Genomic DNA, 23,431 nt, shown 5'->3' on the forward strand with positions numbered 1-23,431 from the left:
AAAAAATATGCAATAAATAACTTCAAAATTATACAAGACAGACTGTTTAATATCCAGTGTGCATATCCCAGGGAAGATCAAAATAGAACCACCAGGTTTTACTGCCTTTGATGCCCTTCTGCATTACTCCAGGAATGGTTTCACTCACTTGGACACTGTTGGTCTGCTGGGAGTATTTCTTCAGTAGGAGGCAGTAAATATTTGTGAAATACCATGGAATCACTGATTCAGAGCTTTTAAGCAGATCCAATTATTTAATCTATGCAATTAAATCTATCTATCTTATCTCCAGCCATACACATTAGTTTTCTAAAGAGGCTTTTTTTATTACAATAAAAATTCCTTAGGCAACAACATTTCATTTTAGAAAGTTCACAGACTATGAGGCATGATTACAAAATTAATTAATTAAAATATTGATTTTATGATAATTTATGCAAAACACTTGGGGGGTTTATAACTATTTCAACCCTACCTTCTGCCTGTTTGATTTAGCTGCATTTGTTTCCAGATCTGTATCTTCATCTGAAGCAACACTGTCATAATCAGGCTGGTCATTGTCCTGACTTTCACTGCTGTGCTGATTGCTGATTGATTTGAGTATAAGCTCCACATTTTCTGCAGATCAACACATGAAACAGATACTAGTAAGTCTGGAGAAGAAATGGAAGTTCATACTTTGAAAAAAAAAAATAATTTAGATCCACTGAGGAAGAATGAATCATTACTGTCCAAAACTTCACAGTTTTATGGTTTTGTCTTTTTATTGCTTCCAAGTGTTTAGGCAAGTTAAAATAAGTGGTGAGAATAATTTAGCAGCTTAATAGAATTCATACAAATGAAAAAAACCCAACAGGCTACATTGGACAAATGGATGTCAGCATGCAAATGAATAATATAGGGAAATATTAAAAGTTAGAAATATTTTTTTTTGGTATTTTCTCTCCAGAGGGAAAGAAATATATGAAAACAATATATATATCTCTCATAATCCAGCTCTGCTGAGGAGCTCTGGGAGTGATTAAACTAGTGAAGAAGTGCCTGCAAAGGAGCTGACAGGAAAAGCTCACTCACCTTTGGAACCAGTGAGAGAATTCCCCTGTTGTCTTCGTTTGGCATCACTTAAAATGTCTATAACCAATGTAGCAAACTCGTGGGCATTAAATCGAGCCAGTTTCTGCCTTCCCTAAATACAGAATAATGCAGAGGAAAGAAAAGTACATCCTGTATCAGAAGAACAGCAAGGTTCCCAGGAAAAACTAAGACTACACACTTGGAGCTGACTGTTCAACTACATTTATTGCAAAAAGTATGATTTAAATGTGAAATTATTATAACCTCTTTCCAAGTAGATGGAAACTGTTCTACAATAATGAACTGCAATAATGCAATATTACTTAGGCCTACTTAATTACCTGGGCTATTAAGTGATTTTTACAGTGTTAAGATTTCATACCTGATTCCTGGTTGAAGAATACTCAGGATTTACAGGAAGAAAAGGGACAACAGTGGTCTCTGTCACGAGTGTGCTGTGGTTCTGAGTAGCAAGCCAAACTGCTCCAGGGAAAAAAAAAAAAAAAAAGAGGGAATAAGCTTCCTGTACTGCTTGACAGTATTTCTTTGTCAAATAAAAGACTGCAATTTCAAACACAAACACCATCAATTCAGAGGAAAGCTTTTTCCCCAGAGGGTTCTCTACTTTGTGAAAAACACAAGATTTTTTCAATTAACATCCCCTTCAGGCAATGCAAGACAAAGAAACTCTCCTCAGCAGTAATTGCTGAATACAGAAGCACTTGAACAGAACACGAACTTGGATTGGCATCTTGTATGTAAAGTGACAATCCAGACTTGTTTTATTTCATTCCAGAAAGTCCCACTCACCTGCATCTGTTTCCCTTCTGTCAACTTCATCATACACATCCATGGCAAGTTCTTCAAATAAGTGGTTGCTTAGCTAAGGGTAGAGGAGAATTACAGTTTGAAAAGAAATGAAACGCAGTAAGATCTCTGATAACAGCAAATAACAAGAGAAAATGTAAGAGCACAACTCTGCTCTTCTCTCCAGCCTCTATAATCCATAGAAGTGCTCCTTTCTCAGCCTGCACAGGCAGCAGACATGTATGACCACCCCATTTCTAGGTACAGAGACAACCACCCTGTTCTACATTCCTCCTTTCCTGGTCAATGGAATTTTTTTTTCTCTCCCAGCTGACCACAAAAAGACATTTTGTGTTTGGGGTGAGGCAGAGGCAATGTGGGAATGAGGTACCAAATGCAACTGGAGATGTGGACTTTAATGAACAGTGAAGGTTCACAAAATACTTGTGTGTTTCAAGCTGCTCCTACAGCAGGTGGGTGAAGAGATACTTGTGCTAGGGAGCCTGAGAGAGGAAGTGCAGACTTTGCCACATCTAGAAAAGGAGATTAACTTACAGACTGAAGCTTCTTCTTGGCTGCTTTTGCCAGTTCTGATACATCCAGACTGCTATGAAAACAAAAAGTGATCATTACATCTACAGCATTTCATGGCTTCCAAATATCAAAAGTCTACATTTTGGTAACTCAGTGATTAAAATGTGACTTTTACCTTAAGTCTCCTAATATTTCAGTATTTTTTGCATTCCTTTTAACACACTGATGTTATTAATATTGCTCCTATAATATCAGAATTAACATACTATTAAGCTTTCTTTCCCAACAGTTTTTTAATTTAAAATGGAATGATACCAAAAATTCTATGGGATGTGAATACCCACAGGTTTTTACCCACACAACTTTTACTAAGTTACTAAAGTTCTTCACAGAAATTTTACAAGCAGGAGGTTGGACAGTGGTTTACTTACAGCCGTCTTATTTCCAATTGCACAGCAATAAAAGAGGAACAGGAACTTAAAATTAGTACTTGATACTTCTTATACAAATATGATTTCATTGATCACAACCAGAAGTTAAAAGCATTACAAAAATCAGAAAAATACTCAATTTGTCCTTAAATTATTTCCACAATCTATTTCCTAGGAATTCCCCATGTGTGCTGCCTTCACAGAAATGCCTCACCTTCTCCCTGCATTTTAGTAAATACAATCAGCTCCTATAATTTTCTGATTTTGTTGATAACCCAATATTCTTTCTATTAAAAAAAAGCTTTCAAGACTAATAAAGGCACACATTAAAAAGCTAGAATGGCAACAAGCTTAAAAGGTGTTTCAGAAATGAAAGAAAACTTAATTATAAGTGTTTTTTTACTCTGATGTTTTCAGACATATGATGGAATCAGTAACTTACCTGTCTGCCATCTGAGGTATAACAAAGTGCTGCCCATTTTTGTGCTCTAGAGTTGAAAACAAATTGCACTTTACTAGGTTGGTACTGGCCTACAGTTTTCAATAATAAGCATCAGGCAACACTAAATAATTTATCTTGCATGTAATTACTCAATTTCCAATTACAGGAAACTAGGCAAGTTATGAAAGAAGGCTCATGATTTCCAGGTGTTATCAAATATTCCAATTAAGGCTTATTAGTTTTATTGAAATTCCATTAAAAAAGAAAATTAAGTTCTAACACAGCTACCTTTATGGTTAAAAATCTGCAAGTGTCCTTGTACTCAAAAGGCATCCACTTAACAGAACACTCCCCTGCTGTTGCATTTCAATTAGAAAAAAATACTTGGAAGTGTTTCTACAGTATATAAATAATATGTATTTGTGGAAAATAAGGAAGGAATTTTGGTTTTAATTTATGTCTCTTTAAAACCCTGCAGTTTTATCCCAATTTTAAATGCATCACCCCTAATCTTGCATCTTATACTTTCTTTTGTTCTGTGTAATTTATACAACACTTGAATATTTGGCAGGGACACAAGTGTAGTGCACAGATATGACAGAGCACAGTGTGAATGTCCTGTACCTGGCAGTGACAGGTCTGAGGGTGCAGGTGTTGTGCTCACCTGGTTTCCTGCCACAGAGGTAGAAAGCCAACCTGTCTGTGAGCTCGTACTGGATCTCCACCAGCCTCTCTGCCAGCTCGTGGTGCCCCCCTTGCCTGCTCATACACAGGGACAGGGGCAGTCAGTGACACACAGAAATGGTCAGAGGAACAGATTTAGTACAAGCCAACACTGCACGTGTTTGATGCATCAACCCATCACAGACTCGCAGCCCGGTTCCACCCTGTCTGACCCAGCCCATCTGTAAAATTCCTACAGCAATTCCCAAGCTGACCCTCACTCCTGGAGCCTCAACTTGCAGAAAATCTTCTCTAATTAATTTCCTGTGAGCTGCTAGATTGGCACAGCCAATTGGCATCATAGCTGATGTCTCAGGCACCCAGAACACAGGCTGTGATCTGATGAAACTACTTCTTCCTCATTTTTATCCATTCACTCCTGGAAAAAGTCTTATTATTATTTAACAGACAAATTATTTCAGGGCAGAAACATATCTTAGCAGGTCCATTGTGTGATTTATGGACATCAGGGGCTCCTACCTTGCATAATCAACTGGAGTTTTCCCATTGGAATCTTGTGTGCCAGGATCAGCACCGTAAACTGCCAACAGTTCTGCTTGCAAAGTCTGTCCTGCCTTAGCAGCAACATGCAGCGGGGTGTTTCCTTTCTCCTGCAAGACATTAAGAAAAAATACCTACTTAACCATCAGGTCTGAGTAGAAGATTGAAATATAAAGTGAACCAGCTTAAATGAGCATAAATAATATGAACTGGAATGGATTGTATATCAAAATAATGAAAAAAAAAAAAGTGTTCCTACGGGATGAAAGAAGTTGGCTTGAGCTCCCAAGGAGAGCAGTCGCAAACAGGTCTCCAGATTCCCTGTCCTCACACTGGAATGGAGTTGCTGAAAAAGAAGCAGAATTACATTCAACACAGCAGCAACAACTGTGATTCAGCAGTTGTTTTTCAGCCACGCTTTGAGAAGCAAGAGTATGCAGAGTTCTCACTACAGCTCTTTTGTGTAAAGGGTTTTCTCCAAGTTCACCTCAATTAATGCCTCTTAATCACCACCTCCAGTGATAACCACAAAAAAGGGACTTCAAGTTGAAGTCAAGCTTTATTTATTTATGTAGAAGTACAGGAAACCAGAAACTATTAAGCCAAAAGCAACCAAGGGAAGTCAGTGGGATTTGCCTGTGCTGTCCCAGGAGCCACTGACCTTGCTGAGATCCTTGGCAGTGACACTGTCATCCTCCCGGCATGGCAGGCGATGCACAAACGCTAACATTTGATATTTAGCTCTGATGAACTCTGCTTTGTTGGGACTGGAAAGAGAAATCCAGGCAAGAAGGGAAAGGAAAGAAATATCAGAGCTTTCATTAAGTAATACAGATGCTCCAGAAAAAGAAAACTTTCTCAAGTGAAGATTAAATAAGAACTCTGCATGTTGCTGGTGGCAGAGTTAGGCATGGAAAAATATTTTCATTAAAAAACAACTCAGTGCAGATTGTCTGACCATACAAAGAAAATGTCTGTTACAACCATCAAATATCTGCAGACTGTAGCATGTGATGTCTGTTTTTTAAAAGAAATGCAGACTTTAAAGTCATGCCAACTTAAGATCTATACTTACTCTATACAGTTATTTACATTTTAAAATGAAGCATCATAGTCAGGGACAAAAATCTCTGAAGTTTTATTTAATTCCTCAACCAAACTCCATTTTGTTGGCAGCATTCAGTTAACTGAAGCATATGACAAAGAAAACTCCTTTGACTAAAGTGCAAGCAAAGGTCCTCACTCTTCAACAGAAATCAATAATTCAGAGAATTCAAATACTATATTCCTATTTCTTCAATAAATGTAAAAAAAAATACTTGGAAATAAAACAAAAAAATAACTAGCAAACATACACAGGTTCCTGTGGATTCCTTGTTGCCCTGTCACTGCTGAATAAAACAATGACACCTCTCTAAGATAACAATTCTGCATTTCCCACTTACTGCACTTTATCCTGTGGGCTGGCCTTGCGCCGCCCGCTCATCACGGAGGCAGGGTCCAGCAGGGAGTGTTCCCAGATGGAATTAGCACCATTGTTGTACAGAGTTTCCACCATCTGAAAGCCAGAACACACAGACATTTTGCTGCTGGCTGCACTAATCAACTACCTGTAATTATTTTCAAGCAGCTATCAAGACAACAGATTCCCACTCTGTGTGCCAGCATCTGTAACCTGCTGGGATATCAGAACTGGGCACATGCTCAGGATGTTATGATGTGGAATGTAGTGAGAAACCCCTTCAAATTCTCTGCTCTTCCCAACAGCACCTTCAGTGAAAAGAAAATTCAGGTTGAAGCAGATGCACTGCAGAATTGTAAAAGCTGAAGTGACCTGCTAAAGCAAAGGCATCAAATTTAAAAGGCAAAGATAATTCTGACTTTAGTAATCCATCACAGCAAAACAAGAGAAACAAAATGAGAATAACTTAGAGCAAGAAAGCTTAAAAGGACCAACCCTCTCAAAAAAAAAAAAAAAAAAGTTTAGTGATTTAAATTACATTTAAAAATCACCATATCTGGTTTTAATGGAGGAAAACCATTTTCCTCTGTACCTGCAGCAGTGTTGGAGGCCACGGGGTGTGTTTGAGATGCCTCACTTGGGAGATGTGACGGCCCAGGCTCCTGTGCACGCTGCAGCACTCGTCACAGATCAGGATCCCCCTGTTTATGGATGCCCAGCAAGGATCTGCAAAAGAAGCCATCCATTTATAAACACAGGAAGCAACACGACCTTGGATTGCAAAGGCTGAGTCTAAACTGAGCAGCTCTGCCTTTCAACCTTCCCTGCTCAGCCACTGTGTGAGCCTGTGAATGTTACAGCCTTGCTGGGGCTCTGGATGCTGGGGAAATGGGAAACACCAGTCCTGGCACTCATGGAGGTTGTGGGATTCCCAGGACAGTGAGAAGATCTGCAGTGGGAATTTGGGAAAAAGCCCCACTGCTTGCAGTTCTTGTGAAAATACTTTTTAAACGTAACAGGACACTGAATTTATCATCACCTTGAAATGCTTTACTTGTTATTTTGTGGACACACACAAAAGTATTCTAGCAACAGTGCCCACCTGCTCTTTGAAAAAACTCTGGTTTTCTGGTGGGTTTTTGTTTTTTAAAAATTTGTCAAAAAATCTTTTTTAAAAACACCAAATCTACACACATAAAGTTGCCACAGCACTCAGGCTTTTCCCCCTACTACTCAGTTTTCAGTTCTGTATCATAACATCTTTTAAATTTCCACTTTAAAAAAATAAAAACACACAAGAGTGTCATAACAAAGAAGGATACATATGTGCCAAGTCAAAGGCTCAATAAAATCCAAACTTCTCAAGCAAAATAACTTCATCTCTCGCCAGATCCAAACTGAACCATCTTATAAGCAGCTCAGAAAGAAAACTGATGGCATGTGAAGTAGTAAATAATATATATGAGCTATTATGTAGCTTCAAACATCAAAAGGCATAAAATCAAGTAGGAATGGTACATTAGGTTGAAACAATAAATGCCCACAGGACTCCAAACAGGTCCCTTGGCTGCTCAGTGCTCAGTCTCCAGAAGAAATTCCAATTTCTGTCAGTGACACGTGAAACTCAACATGCCAGAACCCTGCAGGAGCAGGCAACTGAGCAGCCAGGCAGAGCTTCAGACCTAGCACATCTCAGGAGAATAAAAAAGGAAATCGAGATCTCTTATTTTGGAAAAATCTTAATTTCAAATGCAGGGATGAGTCTGAGGGCAAATAAGCAAGTACAAGGCAAGGCTGGTATCTGATGAGAGAACTTCTGAGTCCTGTCAGAACACATCTGAGCACTGGTGCATCACATGGAAAAGTCTCCTCTGACCCACGCAACAAATGGACTGAATCCCTGCAAATGAGATGTGATCACAGCTGTGGTTTCTGAGCAGAGCTGATGACCTGGGTGTGCTGCAGGCAATACAGGCAAACCTGTCTGAGCCATGTCAGAAGCATCTCCTGACCCACCAGAACCAGCCCAGAGCCAAATTAAAGCAGGTGAGACAAAAAAAAATAATCAATTTGTTAAAAAAACAAATTACAACAAGCACATCAAACTCCTTGTTATATCATTCTATTATTTAACAACTTTGACTTCCAAGAAGAAGAAGAATAGGAATGGAGTGAGATGCATTCATGGCAACCTAATGACCCAAACTGAGGCAGCCTTCCAGATTAATGAGCCTGGTCCCTTCTTGTTAGAGACAACCTCATCACACACAGATGGGATCCTTAGGGATCCTTTCCTTTGCCCATTCCCAGGCTGTTTGTGAGCACTGCTTTGCATTATCAACAGTCAGCACTGGGGGTTTTCTTTACTTCCACCTCAACACCCAATGTCCCATGATATTTCAGGTTTAAATTCAATGCAATGAAGTGTCTGTCCTGGAATTTGAGTAATTTTTAAGAAACCTAATTATGGACTTGATCAGAATATGTTTAAGCCAGTACCAAAATACACAGAATCCCAGAATCACTGAGGTTGGAAAACACCTCTGAGACCACTGAGTCCAACCTGTGACTGATCATCCCCTTGTCACCAGCCCAGAGCACTGAGTGCCATGGCCAGTCTTTCCTTGGATACCTCCAGGAATGGGGAATCTAAACCTCCCTGGGCAGTTCCAAGGCCTGATCTCCCTTTCCATGAGGAAATTCCTCCTGATGTCCAACCTGACCCTCCCCTGGCACAGTTTGATGCTGTTCCCTCTCCTCCTGTCCCTGTTCCCTGGGAGCAGAGCCTGACCCCCCCTGGCTGTCCCCTCCTGTCAGGGAATTGTGCAGAGCCAGAAGGTCCCCCCTGAGCCTCCTTTTCTCCAGGCTGAGCCCCTTTCCCAGCTCCCTCAGCCCCTCCTGGGGCTCCAGCCCCTTCCCCAGCTCTGTTCCCTTCCCTGGACACGCTCCAGCCCCTCCATGTCTGTCCTGGAGAAAGAGGCCCAGCACTGGACAAAGCAATTGAGGGGCCTGGATGTCCAGCACAGGGGTGGTCACAGCCTGGCCCTGCTGCCCACGCTGCTTTTGATACAAAAGACAATTGGGGAGAAGCTGCAGGGCCGGGCGGGCGCTTTCAGGAACCTGCAGGGTGGTTCAAAACAGGAAGCATGAGATGAAGACAAGGCCAGCAGTGGGTTTGAGAAGTGAGCTCCTGCCTCAGGATAGGAAGTACAGCACAAGAGCTCCTGTAAGATCACCTCGTGTCAAAGAAAACCCTCCACACTCTGCCGCAGAGACAAAGGGGGCATTGATGAGGTTCCAGGGGAAGCATTAATTAATGCAGGTGCCAGGCACACCCGCTGTGGTGCAGCCCCCAGGTCTCCTGACACAGCCCCCCTGCACCCACTGACAAACCCTCTGGTTTAGCTAAAGGAAAAGGTTGATTTGTTTTATTTACAAAAAGATTAAATTAAGATTTCTTTATATCCGTGGATAAGCCAGCGGATTTCTAGTAAATCAGTAAAGACCTGGCAGTGCTCTAATGTCACGATAAAAGGCCGGGTTACAGGATTACCCCAACAGTGATTCTGATACCCCGAGGAGCTTAAGGAACACAATTCACACAGCTTTATCTCCAAGTCAGAACACCCCAGATGTGTGAAAGCACAGATAGGCTACCTTGTGTGACAGGACAATTGCCTGTCAGAGACATGCATTGCAATACACTCCATTTATTGTAAAACCAAATTTCTACAGGCATACAAGCAGAATCCCAGACTGGTTTGGGTTGGAGGGAGCTTAAAGCTCGCCCAGTTTCAATCCCTACCATGGGCAGGGACACCATCCACTATCCCAGGCTGCTCCAAGCCCCTTCCAACCTGGCCTTGGACACTTCCAGGCATGGGGCAACCAAAGCTTCTCTGGGCACCTGTGCCAGGACCTCACTAACCTCACAGGGAAAAATTCCTTCTGTTAAAAGGAGAAAGTAACTTCATGGAAGTAAATTTGGAATTTTTATCATTTTCCTAAGCATAACTCAGATTTAATAAAAGTTGTTCTCCCCTCTCCCACATCCTATCTTCTACAGGTTCAAGTGTTATCTACATTACAGTATTTTAATTCATTACAGTACGTGCATAATTAATTAATTATATTGGAAGAACCTGCCCAGGACACAAACAGCAAAAACTAGAGAGACAGAAAAGATATAGACAGAACAAACACACGGGGCTGATGAAATAAAGCAGGACAGTTTAGCAGTTTAGTTACAGCGGAACTACAGATGGTCAGGAGATGCAACAGCTTTTCTGAAGATCTGTTTCCACAAGCTCCCAAACTGATCCGCAGTGGGATACGTGTCAGCCCAGAGCAGACGCTGCTCCCTGAGCGTGTCCGCGTCTCCAGACACCTCAGCACAACTTTCCTTGGAAGTCTGACACACCTACACCCAACCCCGGCCGTGGGACAACTCCCAGTTGAGCTCTCCCCTGCCCCTGGGAATACGGGAATGGATGAACAGCTCCGAGCCCAGCCCCGCTCTCGCCTTCCCAACTCCCCCGACAGAGCCACGGTCCCTTCCAGGGACACAATCCCATCCTCCGCCCTCCTCCCACCTTTCAGCCCCGTGATGGAAGGTGGATTTGTCAGCTTTCCTCCTTCCTACACCGCGGAGCTCCGCATTTCCTTTCGTGCCGTTGGAGGTCTACAGGATGTTCCCCGGAGCTCCGTCCCCGCCGGGCTCGGGAGGGGCGGCGGTGCCAGCGGGACCCGGACACTCGGACACGGAGTTCTCTCCCAGCCCTGGAAGTGTCCCGGGCCAGGCTGGACGGGGCTTGGTGCAACCCTGGCACCTGGAAGGTGTCCTGCCCATGGCACGGGGTAGACGGGAGAAGTTTCAAGGTCCCTTCCCACCCAGACCATCCCGGCCCATCACAGGTGCAGCGGCGGCCGCTCCGGGGCGGTGACACCCCCGGGCCAGCGACGCCCCCGCGGCCCCCGGCCCGAGAGGGGTCCGCGGGACGATCCCGCGCGGTGCCGGTGGCGGTGCGGTGCCTACCCTGAGCGCTGCAGTCGGCGCAGACCTCGCTGCTCCTCAGGCGCTTCGCCATCGCGGGACCGGCGGCAGCGGCGGCAGCGGGGCCGGTAACGGGCCCCGCCAGCCCCGGGCCGGCCCCGCGCGTGCGCGCCGAGCCGGCCTGTGCCGCTCCGCATGTCGCCCGAACCGCCATCTTTACTCCTGGCTCTGTCCTGCCTTAAACTGAGCTCTGGTTCAGCGGCGCAGCACAGGGCGTTCCCGCCCGGGGCCGTGCCCCTCCGCCCGCTGCGCTGTCTCGGCGGGGAGACGGGGCTTTGGGAGCGTGGTGGAAGAGGCCGCTGTGCGGCCAGCCCTGCCCTCACCCGCCATGGCGGGGGGGAGAGCGAAACCAAGGCCGGGCGAAGGCGGGGTGAGAGCAGCCAGCGCCGAGCGCTCCCCCCGCGCGGAAAGCGATGGGACAGCTGTGGGCGGGACGTTCCATCTGTTCGTCCGCAGAGGGGGAGGGGGAGCAGCTTCCGCTTTCCGTGCGGTTGGCGGTGCCCGTGGAGTGCGGGGGACCGCGAGGAGCCCCCCTGCTGCTGCCCGCGCCGTGGTTCGTCCCAGCCGTCCCTGGAGGGACGGGGAAGAGGGACGGGGACGGCTGAAGGGGCGAGAGCGGGGGGATCCCCGGGAGCGGGGCAGAGGGGGCACCGGGAGGAGACCCCCGGGAGCGGGAGGCTGCGAGGGGCACCAGCAGCAGGGGAAACCCCCGCGGCGGGGTTTTGCATGGGGCTCCCCTTGGAGAGGGGTGAAGGGTTCATAGGAGGTTGTGGCCCAGGCTCGCACTCACACACCTGGGCCAGGTGGGTGCCTGGAGAGACGAGAAGCTGAAAGGCTCAGGGCTTGAGTAACTCGGGGTCTCCAGCATCCAGAGAGGGAAGAGTGAGGGGCCCTGCCCTAGGTGTGTGCCGGGATGAGCTCCCCTGGCGGGGTCAGCAGCGCCTTCCCCCTCCATGTCCTGGTCTGGAATAACGACTACAGGCGGCTGGACGAGGAGCTGCAGGACCAGGTAAAGGGGGGTCAGGGCCCTCAGGGGGCTGCTGGGGGACCTGGTGGCCCCAAAAAGACTTGTGCCACAGTGCGGGGTTTGGTGGTCGTTGCTCGCTGCTGTGCCAGGGGAAGCACCCTGGTGATGCTGCCAGGAGCGTTCGCTGGGCTTGAGGGATCCCTGCATTTCCTTACCTGTTTATTTGTGGTGTGGGAGTGATGGAAGAAGGTGTAGGAATGTTACATACTAAACGTTGGCTTTCCCTCCCTAAAGCTTTGCTCTGAGCATTCCAGTGCAGCTGCAGAGTAGCTCTTTGGAGGAATTCGGAGTCCCTCAAGAAGAGCAGCTGTGATGGACATTAATTTATTTATTAAAGCAATAAATAGTGTTTATCTTAATGGGAAGGCAACGTTGCAGCAAAGGCGGCGGCGGCTGCTGCTGTACATCAAACTAGCCCCCACCTTGCTGAGCACCATCAGTTCTCATAGATTTGTTGCTGCCCAAGATTGGGGACAGAGTTTTTATATTGATTGGAATGTTTTCAGCATCTCTGGTAAAAAAATGGATCATTGTTCCTTGCTGGAGAGTAGAAAACACAAAGCTGTCCCCTCTCTGGGACATGATGACGTAAGGAAATAGCCTGAAAGCTGCAGCAGAGCTCGAGCAGCAAAAATCCTTCTGGCTGAGCTGCTGTGGAAAAGCTCTGACAGAGGCTAGAGCGAGGTACAGTTAATAAGCAGAGCTGATTAATTAATTATACCTGACACCACAAGTAGGTGAGCCCAAGACCAGCTGTGCCACCTCCTGACTGTCACCTGCAGCTCTAACGGTGCACCTGACTTACTAATTCCTGCTTAGAGCATGTTCCTGTCCTGGTTTGGGAGAATCTTTGGAATGCAGTCACTCTTTATCTAATTTATGTCACCTTATGCATTAACAAAACCTTTAACCTCACTGGCACGTTGCTCCTGTGTGTTTATTTCTGACACCTGTGAGAGTTTGTGGTTAAGTAGAGATCACTCAGCAGCTCCCACCTGTGGAACGCTGCTTCCTTCCTCCATTCCCTGTGGAAACCAGCAGCGTGTGAAGATGGATGTGTCTCTTACTTCCTTTACCTGCTTTTAAACACCACCTTTTTTTTTTTAAGTATTCCAAAGATACATTTCCCCCTGCTTCTTTGGGATGAGCTTCCTGCTGCCGGAGGGATGTATGAAGGGATCGAAGCTGCATCCCAGCTGCAGCTGGAGTGGCAAACGGGGTTGGGCATGTGGGAACCAGGGAACAGCAACAAAGACAGTGGGGAGGGGCTCTTGGAGCCCTTGGTGCTGCAGTGTTGGAGCTGCAGTAGGTGGGGAAGCAAATTAATTAATGTTCCACCCCAGAAGTGAAGATGCTTTAAAGTGAAGCTTTCCCACTCTGAAATATTCTGACTTGAAGCTGTCAGAAAACGCTGTTAACATGCATAATAACCTTCCTTTCTCATTCTGCTATTGACTTTCCCCTTTTCCTTTAGTTATAGATGCTCTTCTGTTTCAAATCTCTAAGCTAATAGTGAAAAATGTGTAAGGTATGAGTATGTTGTGCTTGCATGTTTTGGATATTCGTGCCTGTGTAGTTTATTTTTTATTTTAGTGACTTGTAGAGAATGCCCTCACTCCTCATTGTGCTGTGTGTGCTTTGTGAAACACCATCTGCTTCTGTCCTTTCCAAAAGTGCTGTCCAAAATCCATGTTATATGCCCTATTGCCTTTTTTTTTCCCCTTTTCCCCCAATTTTGTTGTACAGTTGAAGCCCTCTGTGGAGTCTCAGGCTGTCTGTGGGGTGATGCACACAGATGAGAACACCCATCTCCTCCTGAACCTTCTGTGGGGGGAGACAGAGGGGAAACAATGACAGAAAAAAATGAAAAGCATCAACAGGAACTGCTGTCCTACAGTTTTTTGTGTCATTTAATAGGCCCCATCCTCTCCTTTTATTCACGTGGGGAAGCGAGACAGCCCGGCAGAAGGGCGGTGCAGTAGAGTTTGGGAGCAGATCCGTGGGAATGGCAGGGAATATCGACTCCTGGATTAGCCCTCTGTTTGTGCAAGCTCTGATGAGCTGTGTTATTTCTCTCTCGGACACTGACAGGATGTTGACCAGCAGGACCCGCGGGGCCGGACCTTGCTGCACTTGGCTGTTTCCTTGGGTTACATAGAATCTGCCAAGGTCCTCCTGCAGCACAAGGCAGATGTGACCAAGGAGAATGCACAGGGATGGACGGGTAAGGGCGGCTTGGGGAACAACCTGGGCTGTGATTCTTTCAGCAGCGGATGTTGTTTGGTTTTATGTGGAATTTTGGTCAGCAAGCAAAGTGACGCGAGGCTGTGGCGGGGTTTCTTTCAGTTTTACATGAGGCTGTCAGCACAGGGGATCCAGAGATGGTCCAGCTGATCCTGCAGCATCGGGACTACCAGCAGACCTCCATGACCCTCGGAGGAGTTCCCGAGTTACTGCAGAAAATTAACGAGGTAATGATTTATTGAAATGTAAACTCTCACTCCAGACTGAAATCACGGCTTGAATTCTCATTCAAGTAGTTCAGTTCAGTGAACTATTGCAGTCAGCTGGGCAATTGTGTTTTGTTCCAACCTGCATATTCCGTAATGCTGAGGGACATGGGGCCTTCTGTTTGACTTCATGTAAATCCTTTGTCATGTACTCCAACATAGGAGGCTGAATCTTGAGGGCATTACTGCCTCTTCAGTAAAACAAGGAAGAACAGCTCCCCAGAAAGCAGCAGGAGCAGGGCAGTGCCTGTTGTGTTTGCTACTTTCACTTTCAGTTCTAGCATTTGCTTATTATTTCTCTGGTTCTGCTCTTCTTTTTTTATCCTTTATCTAAAATGTTCACAGGAAATGCTGCACTGAATGTCAAACTATTTCATAAGTTTTCTCAAGACTGTTTCGTGTGTTTTCTTTCTGCAGACTCCTGACTTTTATGTGGAAATGAAATGGGAGTTCACTAGTTGGGGTAAGAATCCTACTCCTTGTTACCAATTCCAAGCTGTGAAAATGAGTTACAAATGTCCCACAACACTGGCAGGGAAATATCCACTCCCTGCAATCCTCCTCTCCTCCATCTCAAAATGACCTCTTGTGCTTTTGTTGCACAATTATTCTTTGTTTCCTGTTTCTTTGGTTGCTTTTTGGTAGTGGAAAATTTAGCTGTTGTTGCAATTGCTGAAGACTTTTCTTGGGGGATTTTTATCTGTTCCTGACCATCCACAGCTGAAGTGATTGTGTGTCATCTGTGGATGCACTGGTTATTTGGAAAGTGCCTGTTTTTCCCTGAAAGGAGTGAACAGTAGGCCTCAGAGCTGACTAAATATTTCAAATATCAAACTATTAGACTACCAGGCATGGGCTTTATGCCATTTCACACCTTTCAGTCTGAATGTCTTCTTCCTTTTCATATTTATCTTTAAATTAGGCTGGTTTTGCCCTAAGCTGGTTATTCTTAAAGCAAAAGAAGGATCAGTATCTCACCCCCTCTGGAATGACATTCCCTGGAGTGAGCAATCCCTGTGCTTGAGTTCATTTCCTCTGTGCTGCACCTCTTGCACATTTTCCCTTTCCATTTCTCCCTTTTCTCCCAGTGCCCCTGGTTTCCAGGGTGTGTCCGAGCGACGTGTGCCGCATCTGGAAGAGCCGGGCCAAGCTGCGCGTTGACATCACCTTGCTGGGCTTCGAGAACATGAGCTGGGAGAGAGGCAGGAGGACTGTCATCTTCAAGGGAGAAGGTAAAGAGTTCACCTGTCTGCACCAGTGATCCCCAAATATTGTGTGGGCACAGAGAGAAATCCTGATTTTACACACAAAAGAGGCCTCTTGTGTTTTATGAAGGTTTTATGCTTATATTCATGTCTCACAGAGATACTGTTTTATGGTGGCTTCTTTGCTTTGAGTAAATCTCAAAGGTGAAAATTTGCTGATAGGGCTAAAATCTCATTATTTAACTGTTTCCCTCTATCTTTTCTGCTGCCCTACATATAAAAGGTATTTTTAGTTCCATCTCCAAGTTTGATCCCAGCTGAGTGCAGAAACACCTGGGTTTGATACATGATATACCCCCAGCTTTTCACCCTGGAACACTTAACAGTGTTTTTTAACTTGACGTGTGCCTTTTCTACCAGACACTGGTGGCTGGGCAGAGCTCATTGAGATCAACCACGATGACAAGTTTGTCACGACAGAGAGGTTTGAGATCTCCCAGCACATGAAGCGTTTAACACTGGGATCGATGACGCCCAAGAGGAAAGACGTGGAGAGGCGCCTTACATCTCCAATCATCAGCACGTGCCTTGATACCAAAAACATTGCTTTTGAAAGGTAAGACAGTTTCTCTTAGCAAGTAAACATTTTGATGTTTGAAAAAAGCTTTAATGACCAACTCACAAAGCCTTTGATAATTAAAATTGTTAGGACTAGGTCTGAAATTACTTTAAGCTTTACAAATCTCTAGATAAAGAAATTTGTGTTGGTCTAATTGCCACTATTGTGTGGTAAAAAGTTCCCAGTTGAAAGAAAACATTGGCAGAAAACTTCCAGTTTATCATATTAGTGGGATAGAATCAGTAAGGTTGGAAAAGGCCTCTAAGATTGAGTCAATTGCTCACTGCAAATTTGCATTTCACCCAAATCCATGTGCTGGAGTTGATGGACAAGAACTTGGATTTGGTAACAAATAAGTCGACTCTCACATGAATACTTTAAGTAAATGTGCACAGTGTGTCTTTTAACAGACACACATTTGTCTTTCTTCATGGCTACACCTATTTATCCAGGTATCTGGGCTTAATAGTGTGTCAAATGTTGTTTAAAAGGAGACTTAGAAGAACCATCTGGGGGTTGTGTAGAAATGCAGCTGTGTAGACACTTGTGGTGTTCCCTTTTTGTCAGAAGCACATCTGGATTCTGGGTATGGAGGACAGAAAAATCAGAAGGTGTCAATGGTTATGAAGCCAAGGTAAAGCTTGTTCTTAAAATCACTTGGGAAATGCCTGTCTGGTGTTGAGGTTGGTTCAGTTGTGTATGTGATGTTTTACTGGGGAACTTTTTTTAACCTGTGGTGCTGCTTGGTTTTTATCCCTGTATTTTTTGTAAGGTCTACATGGCGAACAATGTGAACGTGATCACACGGATCAGAACAGAACATTTAACAGAAGAGGAGAAGAAGAGATATAAAGGTATCTTCCCCAAAGGAAAATTCGGAAAAAACAGAACCCTTTGGCTCTCTGACACCTCTGTGTCTGAAGAACTAGGCAGACAAACAAGGAAATTCTCTTCTTGCTGACTTTGCCCTGATTTTCTTTGAAGTGTTCTGTGTCTGAGGCAGCTCATTATTTCACTCTTAACCTACAAATGAACCTGGTTTTACCCCAGCTGTATTTAGAGGAAAGAAAAACCCTTCAAACCTGTTGAAAGTTTACTGATGGCTGCACTTTTCTTCTCTGGAATGTATTCCTGCCCTTTCTTCACTTTGGCCATAGATACAAGAGTCACAGAGGCTTTGTTTGCTTGGAACTTTTGTTTTGGTCTACCAGTTTCTTCTGGTATTTGAATTAGAGTAAAGGGTGACCAGCCAGTAACTTCATATGGAAATTCTCCTGCTCTGGGGCCACTGAGGCACTGGGACTCATAAAGGTGCCTGCTAATCATAGAAACCACTGAAAAGTTTTGCTCTATCCTGTGCATTGTACCTGTTTTATACCATGTAGGTCCTGGGCTTGCCTGGTAAAGCTCACAGGAGATCTGAACAACTTCCCTTAGGGTGGCAAACCTGGCCTGAGTGCCAATTTTACTATTAATACTAATGGCTGTTTTTGTTTTTCCTTCTGTTACCTGAAGCTGACAGGAGCCCTCTGGAATCATTCCTGGGGACAGTGGAGCATGAGTGTGGTGCTCAGGTGAGTGTCTGATGTCAGCACTGGTCACTGTGCCAGTAGGAGTTCCTGGTGTGTGAGATTTTAGATCGGCAGCAGTTTTGATTATGAGGTTTTCATTTCCCCTGAGGATGTTTTTATTTGGTTGGAAATAGGTGAACATTAAGATCCCTTCCAACCCAAACCATTCCATGATTCCATGTGGCTTTAGAAGCTCCCTTGCTTCTAAACTGTGGAAGAACAGTGGATAATGGATTTGCTGTCTCCCTGTCAGGATGGCATTGCACATTTACAGGGATTTAGAGATTTTGGGTTCAAATTCCCTATCCAAGTTTTGATTTCAGTAAAGGATTTGGAGCCTGGACATGGTGTGGCTCGTGTGTGTATTTTTGGCTGGTTTCCAGCTTTAAAGCATCTAAGTAGATTTTTCCTGTCACTAAAAAGCTTGGAGATTTCTAACCTCAATAAAACCAGTCTAGTAACAGCTGGTGTTTATGGCTGTGTGTCACTGTGTCTGAAATAGGGAAGGAGTCACTTCACAAAGGGTAAATTAAAAGTTTCTTGTACTAGCCACTCTCTGTTCAGTACTTTTTGTGTTGTTTTTTCCCTCTCTTTCCTTCTAGAGTATATCCAGGACAACAGAGTATGCTGCAACCAACAATCCCACTGCTATTTCTCTGGAGGAATACTTCAACCCAGAATTTGATTTGAAAGGCAGAGACATAGGAAGACCAAAGGAAGTCACTGTTAGAACACAGAAGTGAGAGATACCTTAATTTCTATTAACTGTTTCTAGTCTGTCTCTTCCCAGTTATCTAATCCCTGGAAACCATTTTTACAAATATCCAGTGTGGTTTTTCTGCCAGTTTTCACAGCTAATCAGAGGAGAGATCTTGAAGTATTCAGCTATAATGTATTTTTAATTCTACTGAGTCAAAGCCAATATTTGGGCTGGTGCTGTAACTTGTTAGTAACCTACTGTCACTGCCCAACTGCCTGTTTTGCTTTGCATCTGTTCCTAAACTCTGAATTTAGGTTGTTTTCTCCTACTTTAAGATTTAAAGCAACCTTGTGGATGAGTGAAGAGTTCCCCTTGTCTCTTATGGAACAAGTCACTCCAATCATCGACTTGATGGCCAGAACCAGTGCTCATTTTGCCAGACTTAAGGATTTCATCACTCTGGAATTTCCACCAGGATTTCCTGTCAAAATTGGTAATATTTAGCAATTTTTAGTGTAACATCTTCTCCATTTTTTTCCTTTGGTTTTGCAATATATTATTTACAAAAAAAATCACATTGATCTCTTACTCTTCTCACTGCTACCTAAAACCTTGTTGTACATCTTGTACATCTGGAGTCAATCCAGAAGTACAATTTTAAAAACCATGTCATTTCTGTGAGAACGAGCTATTGTCAGCCCCTTTCCTCTTAGCTTCAATGCCTTAAATTTGGCAAATCTTATTTTAGAATAAGAGATTTAGAGAGAGACTGAAAATAACTAAAGCCACCTTCTTGGTGAAGCGAGTTCCTCTGTGCTTTGTCATTATAGGAAGCTGTTGTAGAATATATCCCATAAAGGTGTAAGGGTTTGATGTGGGTGTGGAAGTGAATAGGAGTTCTCATGTTGACAGAAGTCTTGTACTCTTACAGAAATTCCCCTGTTTCACGTGCTGAATGCCCGAATTACTTTTGAAAACGTCAACAGCTGCAGGACAGCTGAGAGAACCTCTCCTGGAGGAGCACAGAGTGATGCAGGTAAGGGGTGGGAAGGTGCAGGGATCCCACCTTTTTACATCCCTGTCCCTGGAATGCACGGAGGAGAGAGAAGCTGAACTGCAGGGAATGGAACAGGGGAGCTGCAATGTGTTATTGCAAAAGCATTCATCAGAATCTTTTCAGTTACATCTTGTTACAAACAGGGCACTTTATTTGCCTTCTGTAGGTGCTAATTTTGAGGTCGACCAGTCGGTGTTTGAGATCCCCAAATCCTACCACATCCAGGATGATGGCAGGAACATCCACGTGCAGGATGAGGATAATGAGATCATGCAGTTTGCCATCCAGCAGAGCTTGCTGGAATCTGGTGCAAATAAAGTAAGTTCTGGGGTATGTGCAGTGGCAGCTTGGGCAAGGAACTGTGCAGCAAGAGCTGAAGGAAACCAGTGTAGGATCAGTTTTTCGAAGACTTTAGGAGATAAAAATAATTTATTTCAAAGAAGAAATAAAGGTGGTTTGAGGGTTACTTTCAGTGAGTTACTCTGTTACTTTCAGTGAGTTACTCTGTGGGTCTGATAACTGCTGTGGAATTGTATCTTTCCCCATCTCTAGGAATTGGGGGTGCATTCCAACGGAGCAGTTGCATATTCCCCAGACTTCAGTATGCAGTATCAGAAGTAAGTACCTTTTTTCACATCAAACCATGCAGCAACAGAGTAAAAATACCCCCAGCATGAAGCAATTTGGCAGGTTTGGTTTTTTTTTTTGGTGTATATGAGTAGCAAATGCACAAAACTTGAGGTTTCTTCTTGTGCTTCTTCCAGCTTTTCCAAGAAACAAGAGCTCCAAACTGAGCCTCCCTGGTTTATGTTGTGTAGTTCTTTCCAGCTGTGGGGCTGATCTGTGCACAAAACAGATTCTTTACCCAACATAAAAACCCAGTTCTTCTGTTCTTAAAACTCTGAATTTGGTCCCTCTGCACTGAAAGTTTGGTTATTAGAGACTGCATACTTCAAGGCAGTTCTTAGTTCATCCTTATGTAGTAATCCTTAAAAACATAGATTGAATGGACACTTGAAAATGGGCTTTGGTGTCTGTGGAGTCTTTCTGTATTTAAGTGCCACAAAAACAAGAACTGAATCTTCTGGGTTGTTCTGTACATGGAAAATCCTTTAAACCAGGTAAGGATGCTTTTAGAGGCCCATTGAAAATATAGCTGTTGGTATCTATGCAAGATTCAAAGGAATCCAGGTTTGACACTGGGAATCTTACAGGTGTTGGAACAGCTGCTCTCATATCCTCAAACTGTTTTCTCCCCTCTGGGAGAGATCTTTGTGAGTCTAAAGCAGTTCCCAGGAAGGATCATTGAAGGGAATATGAGACAGGCTCTGTCTTTTTTACTTCTCAAAGTAGTTCTTTTCCATTAGGGCGCTGCAGGAGAGCTTTCTGTCAAGAGCAGGAAAGTCCCACAGCAACAGCTCCAGTGAAGCTTCCAACTTTGAGAAGGACTTGCAGCTTGCCTTGGAATTGTCTGTGCGGGAGCAGGAGGAACAGGAGAAGCAGCGTCGGGAAAAGGAAGATGCAGAGCTTCAGCAAGTTCTACAGCTCTCTCTTGTGGAAAAATAGCTCCTAAGTGACCTCCTAAAGCAGGGATGACCAAATCTGTATAAAACTGGAGGTTTTCAGAGCTGTCAGTCTGAAGACCACCCCTGGATTGCTTAAGGAAACATTTCACCTGCCTTCTAAGTCGGCATCAGCTGCAAAACCCTGATTTATTTTTGTTTGGGGAGTTCTAGATCACGGGACTCCACATTTGGCTCCCCAGCCATGCAGTCTTAGCTTTGAAGGAAATGTTTTTATCTAAACTTATTTATTGAAGAGCAGATGGAAATTTTGCTTTGCATCAGGATGTAGGATTGCAGTAAAGCTTGAAAGCCTGATATATGGGGGAGTTCAGGAGAGAAACTTCATTACTTACCAAAGAAATACTCATCTGCTTCATTATTTCTCAATAATTCAAAGCCATTGCCTGTTTTTCCAGCTGTTTCATGGGAGAGCATCTCCCTGCCTGTACACACACACGGTAGTTCTTCATGCTGACAGATGTTTTCTGTTAGTTTTGTTTAGATGTGGTTATCTCTCCTCTAGTTACTGAGATTTTTGGCTTAAGAGGAATAATTTTATACTTGAACAGCTCATCTAAGCTCCAGATTAAACTAGTGCTTTCTGAAAAAGGACAAAACAAGTAGCCAGTAAAATTTTAGATGCTGAAATGGGACCATCTGTCCAGTACAGCAGCAGTTTCTGCAGTGATTCCAAACCAGCTCGTTCCCCTGGTCAGGGGGCAGCAAGAAATTAAGGGATAGATATAGGTGCTTCTTTGGGATATCTTGGTATGCATGGCTGAGTGTGGGTGCTAAATGCAGCCAGGAAAAAGAATTCAGGTGAGATTTTCATGTGTCCTTGTTGGAAGAGAAGTTATAATTCTGCAAGGGAAATGTGTGTTTCTTTTTAAAACCCCAGCGCTTGTCCTTCATGTGAATACATCTATTTTTTTACCTGAATATTTTTATTGATTTTAAACCAAGCCACTAGGCCTACACTCATCAAACTGGTCTTGTAACGATTCCTAGGTCTGTTTTAACCAGCTTTCCTCAGGTTTTTGGCCATACAGGATCTTTGTAGCTCTTTTATCTGCACTTCTCTCGGTGTTTACGGTACTCACACTGTGACTCTCAAGTGCACTCCACAGGTACATGATGAACAGCCACAGGAAAGCCTTACAGTTGTTAAATGTGAGCAATATCCCTCTGCTCTGGCTGGCAGGGCTGGAGGAACCTTTGGTACAGCTGCTCTGGGCTTGCTCCTAACATTGCTCCTGTTCCTCAGGTTAAACAGGGCGGTTCTGGGTGACCAACTGTTAATTAACCAATATAAAAATCACTATAAAATGGACTTGATCATAACCAGCGGGGCACTTGGAAACTTGGAACCCTATTTTAAACGAATAATCCATTGTTTTACATAGGAAATGATTACAGTTCCTTCAGTGCACACTAGGAATGGCCTTTACACACTGCTTTTGTTCCCTGGGACAACTTGCATCCCTAAAAACACCTTCCTGGGTGCTGCAGGAATGGGGACTCTCCTGCACAAGGGGCAGTTGGCTGGAATTCCTTTCTTTGCAAAAGGGATTCCTGTGACTGTCACAGTTGGGAAAAGGGAATGGGCCTCGTGTTGAGCTCCTGACAGGGTGGGAGGTGGGAGATGGAGCTGTGGGCATTCCTCCAGTGGGAATAAAGAGTGCTGTTGCCTTTACAAACCCGTCTGCCTGGCATTGCCTGTCTTCTGCTAAGCATTTCAAAGGTTACAAGAGGGGTAAAAATAGCATTTTTCAAGCTGACTTGTTCTGGGTTTATATTTAAACTAAAGAACATTGAGCACTTTCAGTTGAAGTTTTGTTACGCTCCTGCTTCTTAGTCTGGGACTGTAAAATAAATTTGATTTGCTTTTGGTTTTCTTTTTTTTTTCCTTTGATATTTGTGCCATTCCAGCTAAAACTAGAAGGCCCTGCTTCCCTCAGCAAGGTATTGCTTTTAAAGCCTGATTTAACCCTTTCAGTGTAAGATGGACATGCTTTATGTGCTGGAAGAAAAAACAAAGGCACTGCACATTACACCACACAGGTGTTTTTTCTAACACTATTTGGATTTAATTTTTTTTTTTAACTAATCATCTGCCTTTTTGTTGTCTTTTTATACAATAAGGTGACGTT

At 44.1% G+C, this 23,431-nt stretch overlaps 2 protein-coding genes across 21 annotated transcripts in view; one reads left to right on the plus strand and one right to left on the minus strand.

Moving 5' to 3' along the window:
* Positions 1-11,453, minus strand: part of GIT2 (GIT ArfGAP 2) — a 24,685-nt gene extending 13,232 nt beyond the window's left edge. For 5 of the 14 annotated variants that reach the window (XM_086856100.1, XM_086856096.1, XM_086856098.1 and 2 more), the window contains exons 1-13: positions 11,010-11,384; positions 6,567-6,700; positions 5,958-6,070; positions 5,174-5,279; positions 4,772-4,858; positions 4,492-4,622; positions 3,953-4,047; positions 3,289-3,334; positions 2,437-2,485; positions 1,885-1,957; positions 1,457-1,554; positions 1,075-1,186; positions 476-618 (exon numbers count right to left, since the gene is read on the minus strand). In XM_086856100.1, coding sequence (XP_086712226.1) covers positions 476-618; positions 1,075-1,186; positions 1,457-1,554; positions 1,885-1,957; positions 2,437-2,485; positions 3,289-3,334; positions 3,953-4,047; positions 4,492-4,622; positions 4,772-4,858; positions 5,174-5,279; positions 5,958-6,070; positions 6,567-6,700; positions 11,010-11,181 — 1,359 coding nt within the window. In that variant the 5' untranslated portion in view covers positions 11,182-11,384. Of the gene's footprint in view, positions 1-475; positions 619-1,074; positions 1,187-1,456; positions 1,555-1,884; positions 1,958-2,436; positions 2,489-3,288; positions 3,335-3,952; positions 4,048-4,491; positions 4,623-4,771; positions 4,859-5,173; positions 5,280-5,957; positions 6,071-6,566; positions 6,701-11,009 lie in introns of all 14 variants that reach the window. The other 9 variants (XM_086856099.1, XM_086856095.1, XM_086856101.1 and 6 more) reach the window with 5 other exon arrangements.
* On the plus strand, positions 11,013-22,978 carry ANKRD13A (ankyrin repeat domain 13A). 7 transcript variants are annotated; one of them, XM_086856103.1, is made up of 16 exons: positions 11,013-11,397; positions 11,893-12,036; positions 14,146-14,278; positions 14,401-14,525; positions 14,982-15,027; positions 15,653-15,796; positions 16,190-16,385; positions 16,956-17,022; positions 17,161-17,242; positions 17,904-17,962; positions 18,562-18,698; positions 18,995-19,152; positions 19,591-19,695; positions 19,883-20,034; positions 20,269-20,333; positions 21,084-22,978. In XM_086856103.1, the coding sequence occupies exons 2-16, from the start codon at positions 11,941-11,943 to the stop codon at positions 21,280-21,282; spliced, it is 1,764 nt and encodes a 587-aa protein (XP_086712229.1). In that variant the 5' UTR covers positions 11,013-11,397; positions 11,893-11,940; the 3' UTR covers positions 21,283-22,978. The 7 variants fall into 7 exon arrangements, with proteins under 7 accessions (XP_086712229.1, XP_086712228.1, XP_086712234.1 ...); XM_086856102.1 differs by having other exon boundaries at positions 11,032-11,397; positions 11,929-12,036; XM_086856108.1 differs by having other exon boundaries at positions 11,356-11,580; positions 11,929-12,036.
* The last annotated feature ends 453 nt before the right edge of the window (positions 22,979-23,431 follow it).

This window comes from Cyanistes caeruleus, chromosome 18 (genome assembly GCF_971803275.1).
Source record: "Cyanistes caeruleus chromosome 18, bCyaCae1.hap1.1, whole genome shotgun sequence".
Classification (NCBI taxonomy): Eukaryota; Metazoa; Chordata; class Aves; order Passeriformes; family Paridae; genus Cyanistes; species Cyanistes caeruleus.